General features: G+C 40.0%; 1 protein-coding gene across 1 annotated transcript in view; it reads left to right on the plus strand.

The window, feature by feature from the left end:
* LOC122791486 (vomeronasal type-2 receptor 26-like) overlaps positions 1 to 21931 on the plus strand; it is a 184457-nt gene that overhangs the window by 57562 nt on the left and 104964 nt on the right. The window contains exon 2 of the mRNA XM_044059229.1: positions 17374 to 17525. Coding sequence (XP_043915164.1) covers positions 17374 to 17525 — 152 coding nt within the window. The remainder of the gene's footprint in view (positions 1 to 17373; positions 17526 to 21931) is intronic.

A 21931-nucleotide genomic window follows, 5' to 3' on the forward strand; every position in this document is an offset into this window, starting at 1 on the left:
CATTACCTAGTGGCAGACATCCTGAGATCATCACAGTGCTTTATCAGAGGAATACTAGTTGTATGATGCATAGACCAATATTATGAGGGCAGCTATGTACATTCTTGCCCAACAAGGCTCTTGTGAGGTGCGGTTACAGCCAGTTGAGTGATGACGTGCTGGGTAAACACTCCAGCAACTTGTTGATATGCTGGCTGGGGATCTCCTGCTTGTGTGACATCTTTCTAACCTGAGATGTCATATCCTTGCATGACCATACCTTGCACCTGTACATTTTTTGGCAGGTTGTCCAGGTGTTTGGCTAGAGGTTTCATCCTGTCTATGTAAACTTGTGTTTTTATGGCAAGTTATTTACATATAATTAAAGAGTGATGTTACAAAATAATGACAAACATTATTGTTTCAGACTACATAACCTTCAGATAATTCCTGCTACTGCAAACACCTCACCCTACCGACTTTCTCAGTATGTAAGGGTGAATTTTATGGCACATGCCTGTCATTGTGCCTTTGTTCCTCTTTTATTTCTGTCCTTGTCCAGATGCCTTGTTGTCAGAGGTTGGGAGTTATGGGTGTGGGTACAGAGTGCATTCTACTGTGCAGGTATGTCCATTGTATGTAAAAGCAAACATAAGAAAAAAGGATTATTGAAAATAACCACTGGCAACAGTACCAAAAAGCACTATATTCACAAAAGCTTTAGCACCTTGGCTACACATCCTTCAAGATGTCAATTATATGTGTAGCATATTCCGCATAGCACTGTGACTTCCAGGTCCACAAGGTTAGCCGCGATGGTGCAGCGGTAGCATTGTTGCCTCACAGCAAGAGGTTCTCCCATTCGAGTCTTGGCTGGAGCGCCTTCTGTGTAGAGTCTGCATGTCCTCCCCGTGGTCGAGTGGTGTTCAAAAGACATGCGTGAATGAACATGCCTTCATTGAAGGTTGGGCGTCGGGCTGGCAACTTGGCACCATAAAAAAATTGACTGCCAATCATTAGCGGACTGGAGTTCTGCTGTGGCGACCCCTAACCAGGAAAAGCCAAAAGAAAAAAAAATGTGACTTCCAGGTATGTCAGTGGCACATGAGTGGGTGTTACTGACATGCACAACAGTTGTCAATGCAGTTATCTGTACATGGCCCTGTCAAAGAAGGCACTGTACCTAGGGCACTACAAGAAGACTGCCAGGAGATCATGCTGGACTGATCCTGACAGTATTAACCATACATACACATAGCTCATTGACCCCTGCATATTGTGGACAGACAACGTGTTTTCATGTGTATTGGTACAACCCTACCAATGTGTGCTATGCTGCTATTTCCCTGCAAGCATACATGTTACTGCATTTCAGTCAGTATATGAGGGGGCACACCTGTCAACTGTACACATTTGCACAGACTGTGCTGATATTTGCTTTACATTTTGGTTCCATTTACCATACCATTGTGTCCTGTCTTGGGGACTAGCAGCATATCAGTACAGACCACAGGTCAGATTGTAATGTCATACATTTGAGTTTCAGATTTCTTACCCTTTATAGCCTTACTGCAACGGCAAGGCCTGCTTTACTATCACTGTGTGAGTCTGTAAGGGGGTAATTCAACATTACTGTCATTTGTGTGCCTTTACCAGGCATTTCTCTCTGGTTTTCAACAGCTGAATTGCTGTGTGGGTGTGAGGGATGGGTATGGGACCCCTACACTGACATCCATGCCTGTGACCTATAACCCCCCAGTTAGTTGTCCCCACACATATACTGCCCTGGGATTTGCCACTTTGGGTACTACTGCATAGTGTGGGGAGGTCAGTTTTGGGCAGACATTTCTTGGTATCCCACATAGCTGTCAGTTGTCTGCTGCTATCCCAGTAGGCCACCCAATTCCCTTGCATGCATGCAGCATTACCATAGATATGCTACCAAAACATACTAATCCATTCATTTAGTGTTAAGAAGACTGACTTACCTTGTGCTTGAGGGCTGCCTATGTTAGAAGCACACAGTACACTGTCTCTACATGGTAAATTACAGGTAATGTGATGTGTGTATCTTCCATTTTACTGTGTGTGTGAGTCAAAGAGAGGTGTGTCAGTCCCTGGGGTCCCTACAGTGTCAGTGTGTGTGTTATGCATTGCCTCTTGCCAAGGCCTGAGCATACTGGGCATGCCTCCATCTACCTACAGGAACAGGCTCCTCCTCTGAGTCCTTCTGTGCCTGTGGGGACCTTGGCAATGGTAATGGGCTGTGTGGTTCTTCCCCGTACTGTTCCTGCTGCAGCTGTTTCCGCAGCATCATATTGTGTACAATGGCACATACTATGAACATGTGTGCACATGTAGCTAGAGAGTATTGCAATGATCCACTAGATATGTCAAGGCAGCGGAACTGTGACTTGGGCATCCCAAACACATGCTCTATAATGATCCTGGTTTGTGCATGTGCCTCATTATGGCATTCTTGTGTGGGTGTGTGCACATTTCTGATGGATGTCATCATCCACAGCTCCAGTGCATAGCCATCATCCGCCACCAGATGGCCATATGGGATGTCCCCATTGGCAAATGCCTGGTACAGCTGTGACAAATGCCAGATGTGGGAGTTGTGATAGCTTCCAGGGCTGCCAGCACACACATTCATGATAATGCCCTGGGCATTGTACATGACCTGACAGTTGATGGAGGGGAATCCCTTGTGGTTTATGTAGACCATACCCTGTTCATCAGGAGGTGCTTTGATATGGATGTGCATGCAGTTTATGGTACGCAGTACCTCCAGGTATTCTGCTACATGATGGAAGAGAAACATAAGGCTGGTCCTGTTTTCACAGGTGTTGTGGAAGTAAATGTGCTCACCGACATGTGGTATCATGGCATCTAGGAACTGGTGGAGTACCCTGCATGCAGATGCCTGTGAGACCCCCATGATCCCCCAGTAGGTCTTTGGAAAGTACCTGTAGTTAGTATTCTTAAGGCTACACATACCTTGGTATCCACTGGGATGGGTTCCCCTCTGTTGGCTCTAGGTCTGAGATGAGGCTGGCCCAGCTCAATGATTTGCTGAAGTATATCTCTGTCCACCCTGTAGTGCTCTACTATCTCCAGATCATGTAGCCCCTGGTAGGTTACCCTGAGTCTGAACACTCTTCTCCTCCTCCTCGGTCTGTGGTGGTTGCCATCATTATCCTCCTCGCCACCCTCAGCCTCTAGCACATACTGATGGATCAAAGCAATGGCAGCCCCTAATATTTTTATGATTAAAATTTCCCTGCATGCGTACACCAATGGTGCAGAGTTTGTGGGAAAACCCAGACTGTAAGGTGTTTCCATAGTTTATACTGTTGTGCTGCAGATGCTGCTTGTATTATTGGCTGACTATGATGCATTCTACCTGACAGGAATGTAATTTGTTCTTGATTGCTTTTATTTTGCTATTTTCCTTTTTTCGTTTTTTTTCCTTCCCATTTCTGCCCCTTTTAAGCCCCAAGGTGTGCCGCACAAACACGGTGCCCAAATGTAAACAGTCCTGCTATTTCCAGGTTTTTATTTTTTGTTGTTTTTTATTTGTTTGTTTTAGACCCGGTGCGTGTCACGCAAACGCATTTAGCTAATGTAAACACTAAGAAATGGCCCTCCCTGGACACAAACACACTCTTCATTTCATGGAATAAGTCAGTACAGCTGCAGACACACCTCCCTTGCTTAGCTGTGCTTAACTAAACCTATCTGGGGGCCATAGAGCTACAGCTTGCACGATCGTGTTATAGCACCTACACGGTTAGGTACAGTTTGGCACTTAGAATATTTTTGTGACTCAGTAAATTTTCCCTCATTTGCATACCCCACTGCCTTAGTCCATAGTTACTGCACTACGTCAGAGCCTTTCCCCTTAACAAACACTGTTCCCTGGTATTGTTTTGATTCTGCATGCCATAGACTATAATGGCAAAATACAGATTTTCCTTAAAATTGATTTTTCACATTTTTTATGTGCTATGCTTAAACGGTTGAGGCTGGCCAAAAACAAACCTTTATTTTTGTAAAAATTAAACACTTTTCCATGCCAATGGCCATTGGCATGCCTAAAGATTATAATACATGTTTTGATTTGAGCTGTCATATCTCCATTTTAATTTTTGCAGAAATGTATTCAGCTAGTAGCTAAATACATTTCTGAAGCTAACATTATTCTTGCATGGATGCCTGCCTGCTTGCTGAATTGCTAATTCACCTCATTTGCATGGTTTTCACCAGAAAATGAGGTAATTAGCAGTATGCAGTGGTGTCCGTGCAGGAATAGTGTAAGCAGGCTCATGCACATCAGAACAGTAGTTTACTGGATGGCTTGGCGGCCATATTCCGTGCAGGAGTGGCTACACTGTTCCTTCATGGAAAGAAATGCTTATTGAATCCCAAGGTTGGGTTATTCCTCATAAAAGTTGTGGTTTTCTAGCAAATCACTGGAATGATCTGAAGATAGAAGTCACTAAATTAAGGCATGCACTGGAGTTTCAGACTTTAAATCCTTCAGAAAATGTATGTCAAAACAAACTCTGTTACTCTAGCAACTTCCTAAGTTTGTAAGAACAATATTTAAAATCTGTCCATATTTGTGGACCTTTGTCCACCCATTTTATCAGGCTTTGTCCAGATTTCTTGCACTAAGAAGTTCAGAGGTATGGCTTGCACTACTCAGAATCCCTGCTAAAAACAAAAACAAAAGAGGCCACATCCACTCTAATGGTCTTCATCATGAGCAAAATGGTAGTCCCATGTGTACAGCACATGTTTTGTCATCACATGACATGCATCACTCACCAGCAATGGTCTTCTAAGTAAAGAATCAGTAATTCTGAGTTACAGCAATGTGGGATTTGCAAGCAATATGTATAAGTTTAGTGTGTACACTCTGATTAGCCCGGAAATGGACAGAGACAGGCATGCTAATTCTGCTTGGGTATGATAACACAGTGTCTTATGCTAGTGATTCAGCAATGGTCACATTACATTTCCTCATTAGCATAATCACTGTGATATGTGACTTGTTTTGGTTTAACAAAAAGACAATCATCATATGCATTAAGCCTAACAAAACAGAATATGAATTCATTGGAGAGACAATGAACTTTAATTTAGACATAGTAAAGAAGGAGAAAACATCTGGTAAGAGTATATTTGTACTGGGCATCTGGTAAATGCATATATGCACTGCTCTGAGCACCCATGGAAAATAGCAGCAAGAGGGATAACAGTGGAACCGGTAGATGTTGTTGGGGTAACATGGCACATGGGCATGATAGCTACATTAACATCTGGGAGAACTTGCCATGAAGACAGAGAAAACAGTAGGAGGTCATGACAGGTAGATGTTAAGTTAATATGCTTACTGCTGCAATCAGTATAGGAGAAGGTGGGACTGGTCACAGCACAACAGCATTAGATAGGTATGTAACCACCAAATGGATGGGGTGGGACTGGTCACAGCACAACAGCAGTAGATAGGTATGTAATCACCAAATGGGCGGGGTGGGAATGGTCACAGCACAACAGCAGTAGATGGATATGTAACCACCAAATGGACGGTAGGAAGGTCGAATGTTGATACATATGAGTTAGCTGAAGGGCAATTGTGCAAATAACTGACGTGTAATTTACAAGTGTCCATGTCTTGTCATGGGTCCACCACATATTTCTCATCTTTTACCTCCAGTGTTAAAGACAAAGCAAAAATATTAAAGAAAATGTCCCCAAATTGCAGTCACTTTTTAAATGCTGGTACTGCTAACCTAGAGCTGCTCAAAATAATGTTCAATTTTATGAGGAATAGAGTAAATGTCTGAGAATGGATTATGGCTGCTGCTCTAAAATCTGGACATGTAGAGGCCTATGCAGAAGTTTACCTACCCAGGAGACTGTGTGCTCTAACAGGCCCTACACACACACACACACACACACACACACACACACACACACACACACACACACACACACACACACACACACATAAAACAAATAAGGTTTTCCAGGAATAGGTGTACAAGGAGTAGTTCAGGAAACCAGTGTCACAAAAGGACACTAGGACAGGTGCAGTATTGGGTTACCAGTATCAATACAGATCCACCACAGGAGGTAGACCACAAAAAAATGAATGGATCACAGAAATGAATGCATTTCTGGTATCTCTTTTTCAGGGTAGTGAGTGGATATTCATGCATGTGACAACTTGTATGAGTGTCTGTAGGGAATGCGCCAGGATAGTAATAACTTATTCATGTCCATGTTGTACATCAACCTGAATTTGAAATGGACATATGCACAATGGCATTGACAATTGTTCTACAGGTATGTCAGGCCTAGACCCCAAGATATGCGTGTGCTCGGGTCCCCTTCACATGGTCGACATTTCAGAATGTCAAAGACCATATGGCTGAGACCATATGATCGACATTCAAAATGTCAACCATGTGGAACCGGCATCTGAAAACAGTGCAGAATGGAAAGATTTCCATCTTCTGCACTTTAGTGCGATCTCAGAGTTGGTATATTTAAGTTCCGGGGAGTGTAGCCCCCCTGCTTGCAGCATGAAGGTAAGATTTTGTTGTGTTTTTTATTTTTTTTTTGGTATGGTCAACATTTTGAATGTCAATCATATGGCCTCGGCCATACGATTTTTGACATTATGAAATGTCGGCCATATCAAGTAGACCCATGTGCTCATATACTCTTTACATGACTATTATGTACCAGTATTTGTGCACTAGGGTGGGGATGTGAGCCATATTTTTAGCACACCCACAGATATGTCATCTTTATGCTTCTAGAGGTTTCACTAGTGGAGTGTCCAGCACAACAAGGCAACACATGCTTGATACTAGTAGGTCAACTACTGGTCACCTGTGGCTAACAGTCATGGCAAGATGGCATAGTGAGATGACACAGTAGCATGTTACCAACACTAACACTGGACAGCTGACATATATCAACCATATATGAGGTGATGATGGAGAAGCAGGTCAGACTTCTGGTATCACCAGTGCATCATGTAAGAATGACACCCACCAGATGTTTATCTAGTGTGGAGCATAGGGAGTGTTTGGCCTGGGCACAAGGTGCTGGGGACATAATCAGTAAGTGCTGGTAGTGTGGGCGTGCAGCACCCACATTGCTTTCTGAAAGTGCAAAAATATTTCAGCTTCAGAAATAAATGACTATACTGCATTTGCAGTTATGACTATAGCACTGAAGTGTTTAATATGTGGTAATTTAAATACAAAAATCTGCTTTTTACATTTGTAGTAAGTGATCCGCTACAGTTTGTGAGCAGAAAAGCAAATTATTAAACTATTGTTCTGAGTCCCAATCCGGGTAGTCAGCAGTCATAACCATTAGTCACGCTATCTCTGATGTGCATATAAGGGTATATGAAATTGGTATTAAAGCTCTTTGATTATAAAGATGTCCATTATCTTCTATTTGTGCACTATTATTTAAAATTCACAGAAGTAGTTACGTTGTGTGGGACTACCTGTCAAAGTTTTATTATGATGCTGAATTTCATCTTTGATAGACATGACATACCAAATGTACTTTTGTGAAGCAATAGGAAATTAAACATGCTACCTCAAGTCCTAGATATCTGCAAAGCAATAGGAAAGCAGAATGTATGCTCCAAACTCTGATAAAACAGTACTGCAAAAACTAATCTTGCAAATTGATCTCTACCTAGAGGAGTAATGAGTCTGCAGAATGAACTGGTTATGTATAGCCAAGTCTGACAACCCCCTCCCCCATTAACATCAGTCATAGAAAAGAACTTACCATTAGTCATGGTTCTAACAATTTCTTCAGTTGGTTGAAGTGGATAAGACTACATTTTAACCCATTTAAATCTAGAAGATCTGTTTATATTCTAAACTTTTATTACTTCATAAATCATTGTCATCTTTCTCATCATCAGTCCCATTTTTCCCACTTTACATGGGGTTGGGGTGTCACATTAATACTTTTAGTATCACTGTTTCACAGCTGTGGTCATATTATTCTTCCTTTCTTTTGGCCTTCTTATTTCACAATTATAACAATAACATCTGAGTACTTCAGCTCTTGCTCAGTCCTACTTTTAAGTGGTAGTGAGACTTTCAATGGTATCTGCATAACTGATGCTGCCTCATGAGATATCTTAATAAGTTAATCTGGTAGATACCTTAAACCAAATGAAATAAATGATAATTCAGAATAATTGAAAAATCTCTTCAGTATCAAGAGCATTGCATTTTCTGACCCTCCGGTGAAGCATCAATAGTAATATTCCTACTATTACATTTTTAGCAGAGTCTTTCTAGTCTATTTTGCTTGGAGAAACATGCATATAGTAAAGTCTCAGGAACTCAAGCAACCAGCACTCTCAAGCAACTGGCAAAAAAAAGAAAAAAATCGAAGAAATACAGCACAATTTTCATCTGTTGACACTTTTCCGCCCCCCCCCCCCACAGAAACATACCTTATATTTTTAAGAGTTTTAAAGTTTTACAAAGGAAGACAGGAATAAATTCCCTCTCTCTCCTATCTGGGAATAAGTCAAACCAAACAAATAGTATAGGGAACAGTATTAGTCAGGCCTATTTTTAATAGTAACTCTCAAGCAACCAGAAGCTACAGTTATCCAGCATCTACCAATCCCCATGAGTGCCAGTTAACTGGGAGTTTACTGTATTGACAATATTTTTAGCTCTCATATGCCCTTTACAACTATTAGCCTCTTTACAAGTATTCACACCATCCTGCTGACCTTCATAAATACTCCTGTTAATACTGCCTTTCTGACCATCTCACATACTCTCATTTATTTGGTCTCTTTAGTGTCATGATGTTTACCTTTCTATTAGCCATATTCATGATGTTGTCTGCATGCCTCTGTGAATCATTCTGTAAGTCTACAGTATAAATCTTTTTAAATCATTCCAAGATTCTCACAAGCATTATTGGGATGCTTTAAGTAGTTTTGCAAGGATACTACCTGGACAATCAAGTTTTATTTTCTACACCTATACTCACAAAGAAGCAACATTGGACAGCATTCATGCAGTCTATACCCACTGTATGTCAGAGGAGTGCATAAAATTGTGCATATTATTAAGCAGATTCAATTTCATAAACATTAGTTTCTGGCTGCAGTTATATTCCCTTGTATACCAGTACCAAGATGAAAGGTAACATCTTGGCCATCAATCACAAGCTTTTCTGTCCAAAACCCATCTTTGTTGCTTGCAGTCTAAATTGCACTCTCATTATGCAACTCAGTTATGCCTATAAACATTTCAGTTTTATGTTTCTTTGTGTCTAGTACATGCAAATCTCGAAGCATGAATTTACAACAATTTTTATAAGTTATGACCTGTGCAGACCCAGCAAATATGATTAATAGTCCTGCATGTCATTTCTGGAACCTGTGTCAAACAGAACTCTTTTCAAACTATCTGGAAATATACAGAACTAAGCATATTTTTTGGTTCTTCAGAACTGCGTACTGTAAATTGTTGCTAGACTAATTTTATTCAGAGTTGTGCACTGTTATTTTTGATTCACTGTATAGTTTTTCAGATCTCTGCTGAAAGTGTTTTGCCCACCTCTCCTTATTTTCTGCTGTGTCTTAAGTTGGCATAACTGTTTTTACAGCTTGTGTCATCTGACTATCTGAAGGATTACTTGCATAATAATAGACCCTGTTAGTTAACAGCCTGCATATCATTGCTGGAACCTGTGTCTTATAGAACTCTTTTCAAACTATCTGGAAATATGGTATATTTTTTGGTTCTTCAGAATTGTGTCCTGTAAATTGTTGCTGGACTAATTTTATTCAGAGTTGTGCACTGCTATTTTTTATTCACTGTATAGTTTTTCAGATCTCTGCTGAAAGTGTTTTGTCCCACCCACTCACCCTCTCTATCTCTGGCTTGTTGTTTAAATTTGGTGGCTTTTGCAGTTGCCCGCCCCACTGTAAATTTGATCTGGGACACTCCCCCCAGTCCCATCACTTTACCACATTCTACCTAATACACTCCTTCTGCACTTGTTTTTAGTCATTTTTAATTTAATTGCATTTTTTTAAACGGTGTTTGGTCTAATATTGCTACATACTCATGTGCTAGCTTGCACTGCATTTGAAGTTTTTTTACTGCTGTTTTAGCTACTTTTCTGTAAAAAAAAAAAAAAAACTGTAAGCCTGTTTCCTATCTTTCCTGTAACTAGTGTAGTCCAGTTACAGATTTGCTGCATCCAGGACTGTATGTAAGCGTCTGAGCCCCTCAAGCCTTTCTGTGTTGGAGGGAAGCCTTCTAGCTTGTCAGTGGGAGTGGTAAGCACTAAGTAACCTGTCTACCACATAAGGAGTGGTTCTGGCCCCAGAAATTGTACTTACTGGCTGTCTGGGCAATCATTTCCATATCTCTCAACTTTCTGATTTGAAAGCCTGCATTTACACTTGTTTCTTTCCTGTAACTAGTCTAGTGCAGATACAGATTCTTAGTTTTACCACTTGAATTTGCTTATTCGTGCTTAGCACTTGTTCAGAACTTGTTGTAAGCACTAAATAAGCTACTAATTACTATAGCATTAAACCTTCCTCATTACCTAGAGGAAAACAGTTTTTGCACTTACTTTTCTCACTTGCTTAGAGGAAAACAGCTCTTGTACTCACTTTCCTCACTTATCTAGAGTAAAATAATTTTTTATTCGGGCATATCCAGAGATCAGCTCCCAGTGTTCTCAAATGTCTATCTGATGAATCTGGGCATCTTGGGGCAATGTAAAAATTGCCTCATGTACACAAACAACCCTTTCCTCCTACCACCCAACACTTCATCCTGTGAGAGATGCACTTATCTAGTCAAACTGTAGGTAAAGCTCTCTCCAACCAAGACCAAACTTGACTTTAGAGGAGAAGGTAAACACTTGCACCACACCACACTTATCACATAGTCTCACTAAATCTACACCACTAAAATCCACACATAGAAACACAAAAACATTCACAGAGGCTCTCAATAATAATCTGCCCAAGCAACAGAGACCTCCAAAGAAGAAACGTAAGCAACTTCCACCCCCCAACACAACCCAAATGACACATAGCCCACAGACTCAGTGTGCCACTCAACCACAGCCAATAAGGCAAAACAACGTATCCAACATACTAGTCATAGGTGACTCTATAGTCAGGCACACTAATGTCCCACTCAACAGGCTAAACAAGGAGAAGGTTACTGTCAGCTGCCTGTTAGGTGCCAGGATCCGCTACATAACCCACGTACTCAGGTCACTCCACAACTAGTACAAATATGACTCTGTCATTGTCCATGTTGGTGACATACCTCCCTGGACTACATGAAAAGAGACATGGAAGAGCTCTCCGATCTTGTATCCCAGGCAGGTATGACCCTAGCCCTGAGTAGCAATCTGCCATCGCCCAGAATGATACCGCAGTACAAAGACAAAATGATTGATGTCAACAATTGGCTGAGCTTCTGGTGTCATTCTAGGGGTATCCAGTATCTGTCTGCTTGGGATGACATGGTCGATAGGCCACGATGCTTTGCCAGAAATGGCCTGCACCTGTCGTCCCTGGGATTCCGGATACTGGCTAAGGCTCTTGCCGCCCCTATAGTGCCTTTTTTAGGCAAGGTTTAAATGACAAGTTCACCACCATAACAGGAATAGGCAAGCAAAAACTGAGGGTAATGCTACTGAATGCTAGAAGTCTAAATCCCAAAATGCACTCACTCGAGGCACTCCTTAAAATGGAGAACATTGATATCTGTGCAGTGACTGAGACCTGGTTCAAGGCTCCAGGGAGCACCCCTGCACTAACAGGCTATAACTCATACCACACTTTTTGGCCATGTAACCTGGACCGGAATACCAAAGGCAGAGGTGTGTCCATATTCATTAAGGATATCCACACCTCCAGGCTAGTTGCTCAGCATAATGCAGCCAAGGTTATCCAACCTCTGGGAAAAACTGCAATCCAAATTGTAGCTTGCTACAGATCCCCCACCATGCCCCAAGATTCCCACTCCTCTTTTCTTGAGGTACTGGAAAATATTAGGGTTCAACCAAACACCCTAATAATGGGCAATTTCAACTACCCCATCATTAACTGGGAAAACTACTTGTGTACCGACTCCTTTACACAATGCTTTATGGAATTCATAAACTCCAATGCCCTGGATCAACTTATCCACATCCCCACCAGGGGCAACAGTATCCTAGATCTAGCCTTTACCAACATGAGTGACCAGTGTTCCACACCTGAAGTCAACTCCTTGTTGGTCCGATCCGACCATAAGCTAATCACCCTTGATATCCACCCCACCATTAAGGAAACCATGGTAAAAAATTTCTCCAAAGCCAACTTCAGAAGCTTTAAGACAGAAGTGATGAACTTCATGACACCCATGCAGATGGACAATACAGTTATGACTGCTGAATCCTACCCAAATGCACTCTATAAGCACTTACACGAGTGCATGGATCGTGCTATCACAAACAGAACCAAGACGCTATCCTCCAAAAAAAGGAAGCCAATCTGGTGGTCCCCTGCCATAAACAAACTGTACAACAGAAGGAAGAAATTGTTGCAAAAGAAAGTAAAATCCCATGAGTGGAGGAGATCCCTGGTCAGCCTCAGTAAGAAGCTGAGATCCTTTATAAGATCCTCCAAAGCTAGCTATGAAAACAAAATTGCCACTGATTCTAAGGACAACCACAAAGCATTCTATAGCTATGGCAAGAATCTCAATGGCAACACCCAGATCTGCTGTGAGTTACAGCACAATGGCACGAAAATTACAGAACCAACTGATATTGCCAACATCCTGGCAGATAGGTTCAGTGCTAACTTTACTCGCCCACCCCCTAAAGGGCCCATATCTATACAGGAAGAATGCAGAGTCCCTGTAATCACAACTATGAAGGTAAAAGCTGCACTCTCTAAAGCCAAAAACACAGCATCTCTGGGACCAGACAACATCCCATGCTGCATTTTACACAAACTTCAGAAGGAACTGGCTCCCCACCTAAGCACCATGTTCAATAATAGCCTCACATCAGGCTTTGTGCCCACTGAATGGCGTACAGCAACAGTTATCCCACTTCACAAAGGGGGAGTCACCACTGATCCCGGGAACTATCACCCTATTAGCCTGATGAGCCTGGTCTGCAAGGTCATGGAACATATCATCGTGGAACTCATAAACAAAGACATTGATAACCTCCAAACTTTGGATCCCCCCCAGTTCGGGTTTGTGAAAGGCAGATCATGCCTCCTGAACCTGATCGACTTCTTTGAGGCAGTCACCAAAGCCATAGATGAGGGTAAGGTGGTTCACACAGCCTATCTTGACCTCACCAAGGCTTTCTACACCATCCCCCATTCTGGAATTATAGACAAACTCACTAAACTAAGTATAAATCCCTACGTCACAAGATGAGTTGCCAACTGGCTCACTGACAGAACCCACACTGTAAAAGTTGCACACTCCAAATCTGACCTCAAACCAGTGACAAGTGGAGTACCATAGGGTTCAGTCCTGGGACCTCTCCTGTTTGGTATCTACTTCTCTGAAGTACAGGCTAACACAGAAGGCCTCTGGCTAATGATGTTCGCAGATGACTGCAAACTAAGAACCATAGTCGAGTCCGCAGATGATGTGGTGTCAGAGCCATGGCCTCAAGCTCAATGCCAAAAAGTGCATTGTCATACCCTTTAGTAAAAACTCTGTACCCATGTACTACTACATAGACAGCAGTCTACTTAAGACGGAATGTGTGATAAGAGACCTTGGGACCCAGGTGGACAGTAGTCTGTCCTTTGATAGTCACATTGCACAGTAGTCAGGAAGTCCTACTATGTGGCACACCTCATCATAAAAGGGTTCTCATCTAGGAAAAAAGAGGTCATTGTTCCCCTCTACGCGACACTCATTAGACCCATTATAGAGTACAACACCCCTTTTGGAATGTACCTCACAAGACATCTGCAGCAGCTGGAAAGGTCACAGAAATACCTCACAAAGAGGATTACTGGCCTCAAACAGATGCCCTACACTGACCATCTCAAAAACTTCAGCTATACTCCATAGCATATCGCCTACTCCAAGGTGATCTCTGCCTAACATATAAAGCTATGTCAAACCCAGAGCTGTTGGACATGCTACACCTAAAGAAATCCCAATCCCTCCGAGCTACACGGTCTAGTGTCCTAAACCTTGTCACCACAATAAACAAGACATGCTGGAGGGATAGATTCCTGTCCTAGAGACTTCCCATACTCTGGAACAGGCTACCCATCTATGTCAAGCAAATTTCTTCATTAGCACTCTTCAAGAAAAATCTTGATGAGTGGATGGGAAATAGGAAATACACCCTGGGGATCACTTCTGTGCCTCTGCTCAACAATGGCACATGAAAATAACTTTCTTGGGTGGCGTAAGCCAGGGAACCTTGTTGGCTAGGCTTACTTAGGCCCTCAGGCCGATAGCCTAGTACCTACCTATGAACCTATGCAACCTATATTCTTCTACCTATAACTACACTAGCAGACTCAGTGTCTGACCCCTGTATTAGCAGAAGAAATCTCGGATGAGCTTATTATCATTTTTTTTTTCTTGTGAGCTTCATTTTGCCCAAAGATTTGCTCACAATATTTATTTTTTCATGCCTCTGTCTCCATAGTCATACTTTTAAGATGAGTACTCATAAGCTCTCTCACTTGCAGTGCTTTATTATCTGTCAAGTCTTGTCCAAATAATATGCCTCTGACTTAACATTTATGACATCACACGCACACCAATCTGTTATTATGTAATCATATGAATCATCAAACTCAGAATCTCTCACTCTGTGTCTTAGTTCAGTCACATAAGCATTTACTGATGCTTGAATCCTGGACTTCTAGTAAAAATAAATGCCATGCACTGGGGAGATTCTTCTTTGGTTTACAATATGCCTGAAACCTCTCTCTCTCTCTCTCTCTCTTTATGTCTCTACCAGACACCCCCCCCCGAATACAGTCTTGTCACTCTAAATACCATTATTGTTTCATTATTTGAAACATAATTGAATGCACCAGTGTTTCAAGATTTAAAATAAGTTTGTCTGCAACTTCAGAGATGTTGGTGTCTGTAGTATAAATAGTCTGAGGAAGAAATAAAGAAATGTGACTGGAAGTTTGTTATCTCAGCATCAAAGAGAGAGTGAAAAAACAGAAAAATAAACTCACAGTAGGAAAAAGGCCTTTTGTGTGTGAAAAGATTGCAGCATTTGCTTTTTTGTATTGAAAGTTTGAAATGAGGAAAGGGAACTTTATAATTCATTTTTATATAAAACATGATACTGGTTTGCCATTGAAAATGGTTGTGATACTCTAGAGGGATCTTCGAACAAGAAGGATTTATAGACTGAGAACAACTGCTTCCAAAGTCCCACAGTTTGGTGCACCATGAAAAAAGACAGCATCTGGTGCCAAAGGAGCTTTATATTTTACACCATGCCCCCGATCTCTAACACTATGCAATTTATCTACATGGTAAAGCTTGCATATAGTCATGATGATAGGATAAAAATGTATTTTACAATGTGCATTCAGCAGCAGCTTCTCTTGAATTTCACTGATGAATACAAAAATAATTACAGGCAGCTTTTCTTTAAAGGTACTGTTAAATATTCTCACTACATTATAATGGATAACAGATAAGTTCATACATGCTACAGCAGTCTTTTATGTCAAATCTTTCAAATGGGGATACATATAGCTTCCTTAGCACAATTACTCAAGGGAAACATTCATTGGCAGAGCATATCCTGTTAATACTATGCAACTGATTACTTCTTCCTCAAAGAGTCTTTCAAATATGTTCCATTTTACTGTAAGAATCAAAGGGAAGAGTAACTGGTCTAGAGAGGCTTTGCTTATCTTTCAGTAGCAACCCTATGGTTCTGTGCAGACCTCTCAGCTTTCTCTTTTTGGAACATACTGTACCTATTTTTAGGCTTGATTTACCCCTGCACATGATGTACCTATTTTTGGAGGTATGCCCCTGTTTTCACACTTGATTTACCCCTACACAGAATTTTCTGAATCTCTCCTCATCACCTGATTTTTATCAAGTACACGCACACAAAAAACAAAACAGTGCCTAACCAACATACTAGCAGCAAAAATAATTTAAAGAAAGAGGACATACATCTTACATTTTCCTTTTTTGGAAGCAAGAAAGAATTGACCTTATATTGTAAATTCTGAAATGCAGTTCAATAAAGTCTGCAGATTTTATACTGCCTCTGATTATGTGCTTATGTGATTATATCATTTTTGTAACTCAGATTATTTAAATGTGTACCTTTCAGTAGCATCCTTCATTCCTTCTGGAAGAGGGATGAATTATTTGCTATTTGGTATTTACATTTTATTCTAATTAGATGTCCAGATTTTTGGCTGGATGTATCACATTTCCAAGAGCCTTTGTAGGTATTTTCAGTGTCTGCAGGTTGAAACGTAAGGCTTAGTGCACTTAATATTTCAAAACCCATGATGTCAACATTTGCTAATAAGTGGTATGCCATATCAACTCCCTCATCATAAGTTCATAGGTGTGTACTAGGCTAATGACCACTGGGGCCTTTTTAAGCCAGACTATGGATCCCAAATCTCTAACATGCTCTAGAAGGGCCAATATATGCACATTCAACCTTGTGTAAATATCACAGTTGTCACATTCTTATTCTACTACAACAGTTAAAGATCCAACTACCCTGCTTGGTTTTGCCTTGAATCAATGTCAAAAGTTATTTTGACATTCTGCTTTACAAGATCTGCATCATTTTAGTTGTATTAAGCTTAATTTTGCCCCTAGACCTATTTCTTTGCTCAGTGGTCTGAACTCCTGAATTATCTGCATCACTTCTGGGATACTTGGGTGAGTATCATGTAAAGAATGGCTCATATTTGTCACAATGACAAGAATCTACTCAAAACTGCAAAGGAGAGCTAGTGAGGCAAAGAATTATAAAGTAAGGGAAAACATCAGACTTAACTACAACTTTGTGGAACCTGAGAACATATCTATTCTTAAACCTTGCCATGAGTCCCTTAGAAATCAATATAACATATATGTGCTTTTCACCCCACTTATCTTTTAAAGTTTGTAAGTTTACACTTTGTCTTTCATAGACAATTGGGCTTGCTTATGTCTTTAATGTCTATGCATATGCTAAGAATGTAAAGTCTGTGAGAATGCAAGGAAGAAAAATAGATAAGGACTTTTGAACTTAAGACAATTTGGGTCCTTACTCTAAACAGTTACTCCCATGTTTTCTCCTTAGGTCCCGAAGTCTGTATGTAGTGAAATTTGTTCCACTGGACATAGAAAAGCCGCCATGGAAGGAAAGCCTATTTGCTGCTTCCTCTGTATCCAATGTTCTGAAGGCGAGATCAGTAATGTTAGCGGTGAGTAAGGAACGAGAAGCAGCTGAAAGTAACTGTCTCTCGAAATAAGAAGCCGTCTGTTACTTTGTGTCAGTTTAATTTGCTGAGTACCTGAAATGATACATGGCATATTGCTCCAGTATGACAGCTCAATATGTTTCCGCAGTTTTACCTATACAAATGCAGTAGCATTTTTTTACTCCATTATCCAAATTTTAAGAAGGCTTCTTGTTACAGTTTCAGTCTATTCAAAGTGAATCAGTTAAGAAAATTAAATCTTAAATGTACAAATTCATATAGATGAGCAGGTTTAGTAATTTCTGGTCATGCAACACATTTCTAAATGTGTAATTTGCCACATGAAATCTAAGAATTTAGGCGGTGAAGTCTAGGTGGCAAATTGCACTATGCAGACAAATATATGGAATGGACTGTACAATTGGATAGCATATTTCTATATGAAATACTAAACTAATACTAGATAAAGATCAGGACAATAATGAAATTCAGCCTAACATTTTCAAAACAGCAAAAGAAACATGATGCAATATATATATATATATATATATATATATATATATATATATATATATATATATATATATATATATGTCCATTGGATAGGACATTAAACCAATCCCCATCTACCTGAGTTGGTGGTAGCTCTGATGAATATAAAAGATCTCACTGCACTTACTGAAGAGTAGAGGTTGCTTTATTAATATATATCTGTATTCATCACACCCCTTCTATTCTATTTACAGTTTTACAATAATTTCAACATTTACAATATTTTCTGTATTTTACATCCTCAGTTTCACAAGCTTTAACATCTTTCGCTTGCTCCTCCACCGTCTTCTCCACAACCATCATTTTAATTCAGCCAATACATCTTTGTTATTCCTATTTTTATTATACATTTCATGGTATCATAAAAAGCTTCATATCATTTCCTTCTATTTTGTATTGCTGTTTAAACCTCATCCTTATGACCGTTCCATGGATATATTAAGTAATACTGGCAAAATGTAATCACTTATTGCAAGTCTTTGGAAACCAAGACATTCGCCTCTATAATTCTGAATTTCTATTTTGCCAGGGTTAGCTGGACATGGTCATCTGATTCCAGTCTGTTGGCCCTTATGTGAAGGCATCTTACTTTTTTTACACTACTTTTGTATTTGTTTTCTATAATTTTCACATTCTCTTAACAGTCTAAATAGTTTTCTCCTTAAAACTTTGCTTTAAGAAATTATATTTCACTTCAGTTACTTCCTCTCTTAGTTATAAGACTTTCTGTAAAGTCTGCTTTAATGAGAAATTAAACATCGGTTTCTAGCAAATATTTTGGGAATCCTCATTGGTTTTTGCCTTTTAGAAATTCTGGGAACCTTAAAAAATGTAAGGAAATATGGTCTGCGAAAATTGGTGGGCCCTCCACAATATTCCTAAGTAAACCGGTATATTCATTGAATGTGTATATTTTGTTTCATTTCAATCGTAATTTATACTTAGTTGAGTAATAAGTATACCCTCTTCACTGATCTGTCAAGTGTCCAATTGCCCATATATCTAAAAACTACAAGATTCTAATATGGTAGCAGATTTCTTTATTTCTTTTATTGCAGAAAGTCTTATCAGCCTAAAATCTCTGTACCACTGATCACCATTACCAAGTTTCAGTCCCTTGAGTTGATCCTTATAAAATCCCATTATAGATATATGATTTGCCTAACTATTTTTTTTACTTAGAGTGCTTGTACTCTTTGACGATTGACAATTCTGTCCCTAATTAATACTTTTGCTGTGACACAACAGCCTTGTGTGCCTAGTAACTCATAAGGCTGAAATTGAGAGCCCAGCTAATAAAATTGCCACTCCCTATCTTCTCCCATTTTAATAACAAATGCTTACCCCCACCCTTCCACGAAATTAAATTATCTGTGGAATTTTTCATGCTCATTTGCATCTAAATGTGTCTGTTGTAATGATGTCATCATAGGCTGATGCCTTCCTATTGGCTTAATTATCATCTTCCTTTTCACAAAATTGCTGAGCCCATTAACATTCCAGTTGTACACCACAAATGTCAATGCAATTATATAGTATGTTTTGATTTGTGACTCCTTAGGGTTTCCTCTTCATTCTGGATTCCTTTCTTCATTCATATGTAGTAACCTTTTGTAAGAATCTTTTACTACCCTTACTTCCATCTTGTGTATTTTATTTCTTAAGCATTCATACAAAACCAGGAATCCAGTCCAGGTTCTCAGAAGCAACAACCTCCTTCTTGAAACTTCAAAGACAGCCTGCCCCTTGAAAAGAAACTTCAGAATAACTACCATGTTTTGCCATTTTGTCATTTCTCCTCAACCTTCTAACATTAGGCATCTACTTAATTACTGTGATATTCTTATTACTAGTAAACAACAAAAAAAGAAATAGCTAACAGACAGCCTGTGCCCTTGCCATACTCCCTTTTAGTTCCCATAACCTATTAGAATAAAACCAGTGGCAAACATCTAACATACAATGAGCTCCTACTTTGGCAACAGTGTTTTTCTTTTGCTTGTCAGTCTTTCCACAGTCACAATCAGGCATCACTTTCTGAAACAAATAAACTGAAACATTTGCTCCCCATGGAGCTGTCTTGGGAAGTACAGCTCAATTAGCCTTTTTTATATATTACTTTGTATCTAATTCTATTGGTTTCATTTAGTCCCTTAGAGTAGGTCAGCTCCCCCTGTATGATTTGACTTTAGTTAATATTTCAGATAATTGCAAAGGCCCCCCAATGTTGGGGTGCAGTTATACCCAGGATGCTTTCAATAGCTCAATACCATTTACTCTACCAAATTGTCCTTGTACACCTTATAGTGCACATCATAGATGAAAACATAATCCCTTTACTCAGTGTAGCTCAGTTAACCAGTGCCATGCTACCACAGCAGCCACGGCAGAGCTAACATGTTGATACCTGTCAAAGGATGCAACAAACTTATCCTGTACATTCTCGTCAATCTGAGTATACAGTATTCCCCATTAATGTGTCCCAACCAGCATTTACTAGCATGTCACTTATATACATAATAAATAAAAGGTCACAAATAATTTAGAAATAAAGCCCATATAGATCAATGATTTCCACACAAAGTATTATTCCAGCAGTCTCCTTCAAAGGCAAAAATTGGTCAGATTATTTAGTCACTATTAAAACAAACTTCAAAAGCTACCATGCATTAACTAATACAGATATAAAACTTTACAGTTAGGATTTTTATGTTTAAGTCTGACAAGTAGCACTTTAAGACCACAGAAATCAGAAATATTTGCATCCCTCAAACAAAGCTTTTTAATGGAACAGATCCACCCTTTCTGGTAAGGCATATCAAAAGCACATGAAATTCCCTGTTAATGAATAGGCCATCAGTGAGACTAATTCGATGCATGGAATCAGCCAATCCATCCATACACTGATAGCAGCTGTTGACAAGAAAAAACAACTTTAGCCTTTTTCCACAAAACAAAACAAAAAAGTCACCACTGAGTTAACATTAAGGCATACCAGTGTACATATGCAGTAATCACTTTCAAATCTTATAGGTTCATAGGTTCATAGGTAGGTACTAGGCTATCGGTCCAAGGACCTACGTAAGCTTGGCCAACAAGGTTCCCTGGCTTACACCACCCAAGAAAGTTATTTTCCTGTGACACTGTCGAGCAGAGACACAGAAGTGATCCCCAGGGTGTATTTCCTATTTCCCATCCACTCATGAAGATTTTTCTTGAAGAGTGCTAATGAAGAACTTTGCCTGACATAGATGGGTAGCCTGTTCCAGAGTACTTTTAAGAAAGTCCCCAGAATGAGTCATTACATACCAAATGAGTTTTTGCTTGCAGCTCTCTTATCTCCATACAGACTATTGACCACACACGCTCACTTTCCTTTAGCTTCCATAATTCAGATATCCTTTTCCTGCATTACCACCCAGCAGAGAGCTCAGTTACATCTCTTCTACTCAAAGCTAAAACTCATTGTTCTACATTGGACTTTCCTTCTTTGACTGTTCCCTGCTGCTGTACAAAATGACATGAGTTGTAGTCCTTTCACCTTCCGAATCTTGACTGCTGGAGTAAAGAATGGTCTGTACTTAGGAGAACCAGCTGAGAAATTGTGGTCCATAAGCACTCATGGCGCACATATTATCTTTTTTACCAGATTTCCAAAGACATGCTAAAATTTTTTCACTAAAGGCAAAGTACTCAAATGAATGCTGATGATGATGATGATGAGACTTAGGGCATGACATTCCCCTGGGTGCAGCTGCAATGCTGTACAGTGGGCTCGTGTTATTTCAATCTCTTCTTCCCTTACATCTGCCTACTTTACAAGTATAGTTCTAATAATTTGCACACGGTCTTGGACTTCTAGGGACTCAGGTGCCATGCTGATAC

Source organism: Protopterus annectens, chromosome 17.part0 (genome assembly GCF_019279795.1).
Source record: "Protopterus annectens isolate FY-2018-M chromosome 17.part0, PAN1.0, whole genome shotgun sequence".
In the NCBI taxonomy this organism is placed as follows: domain Eukaryota; kingdom Metazoa; phylum Chordata; order Ceratodontiformes; family Protopteridae; genus Protopterus; species Protopterus annectens.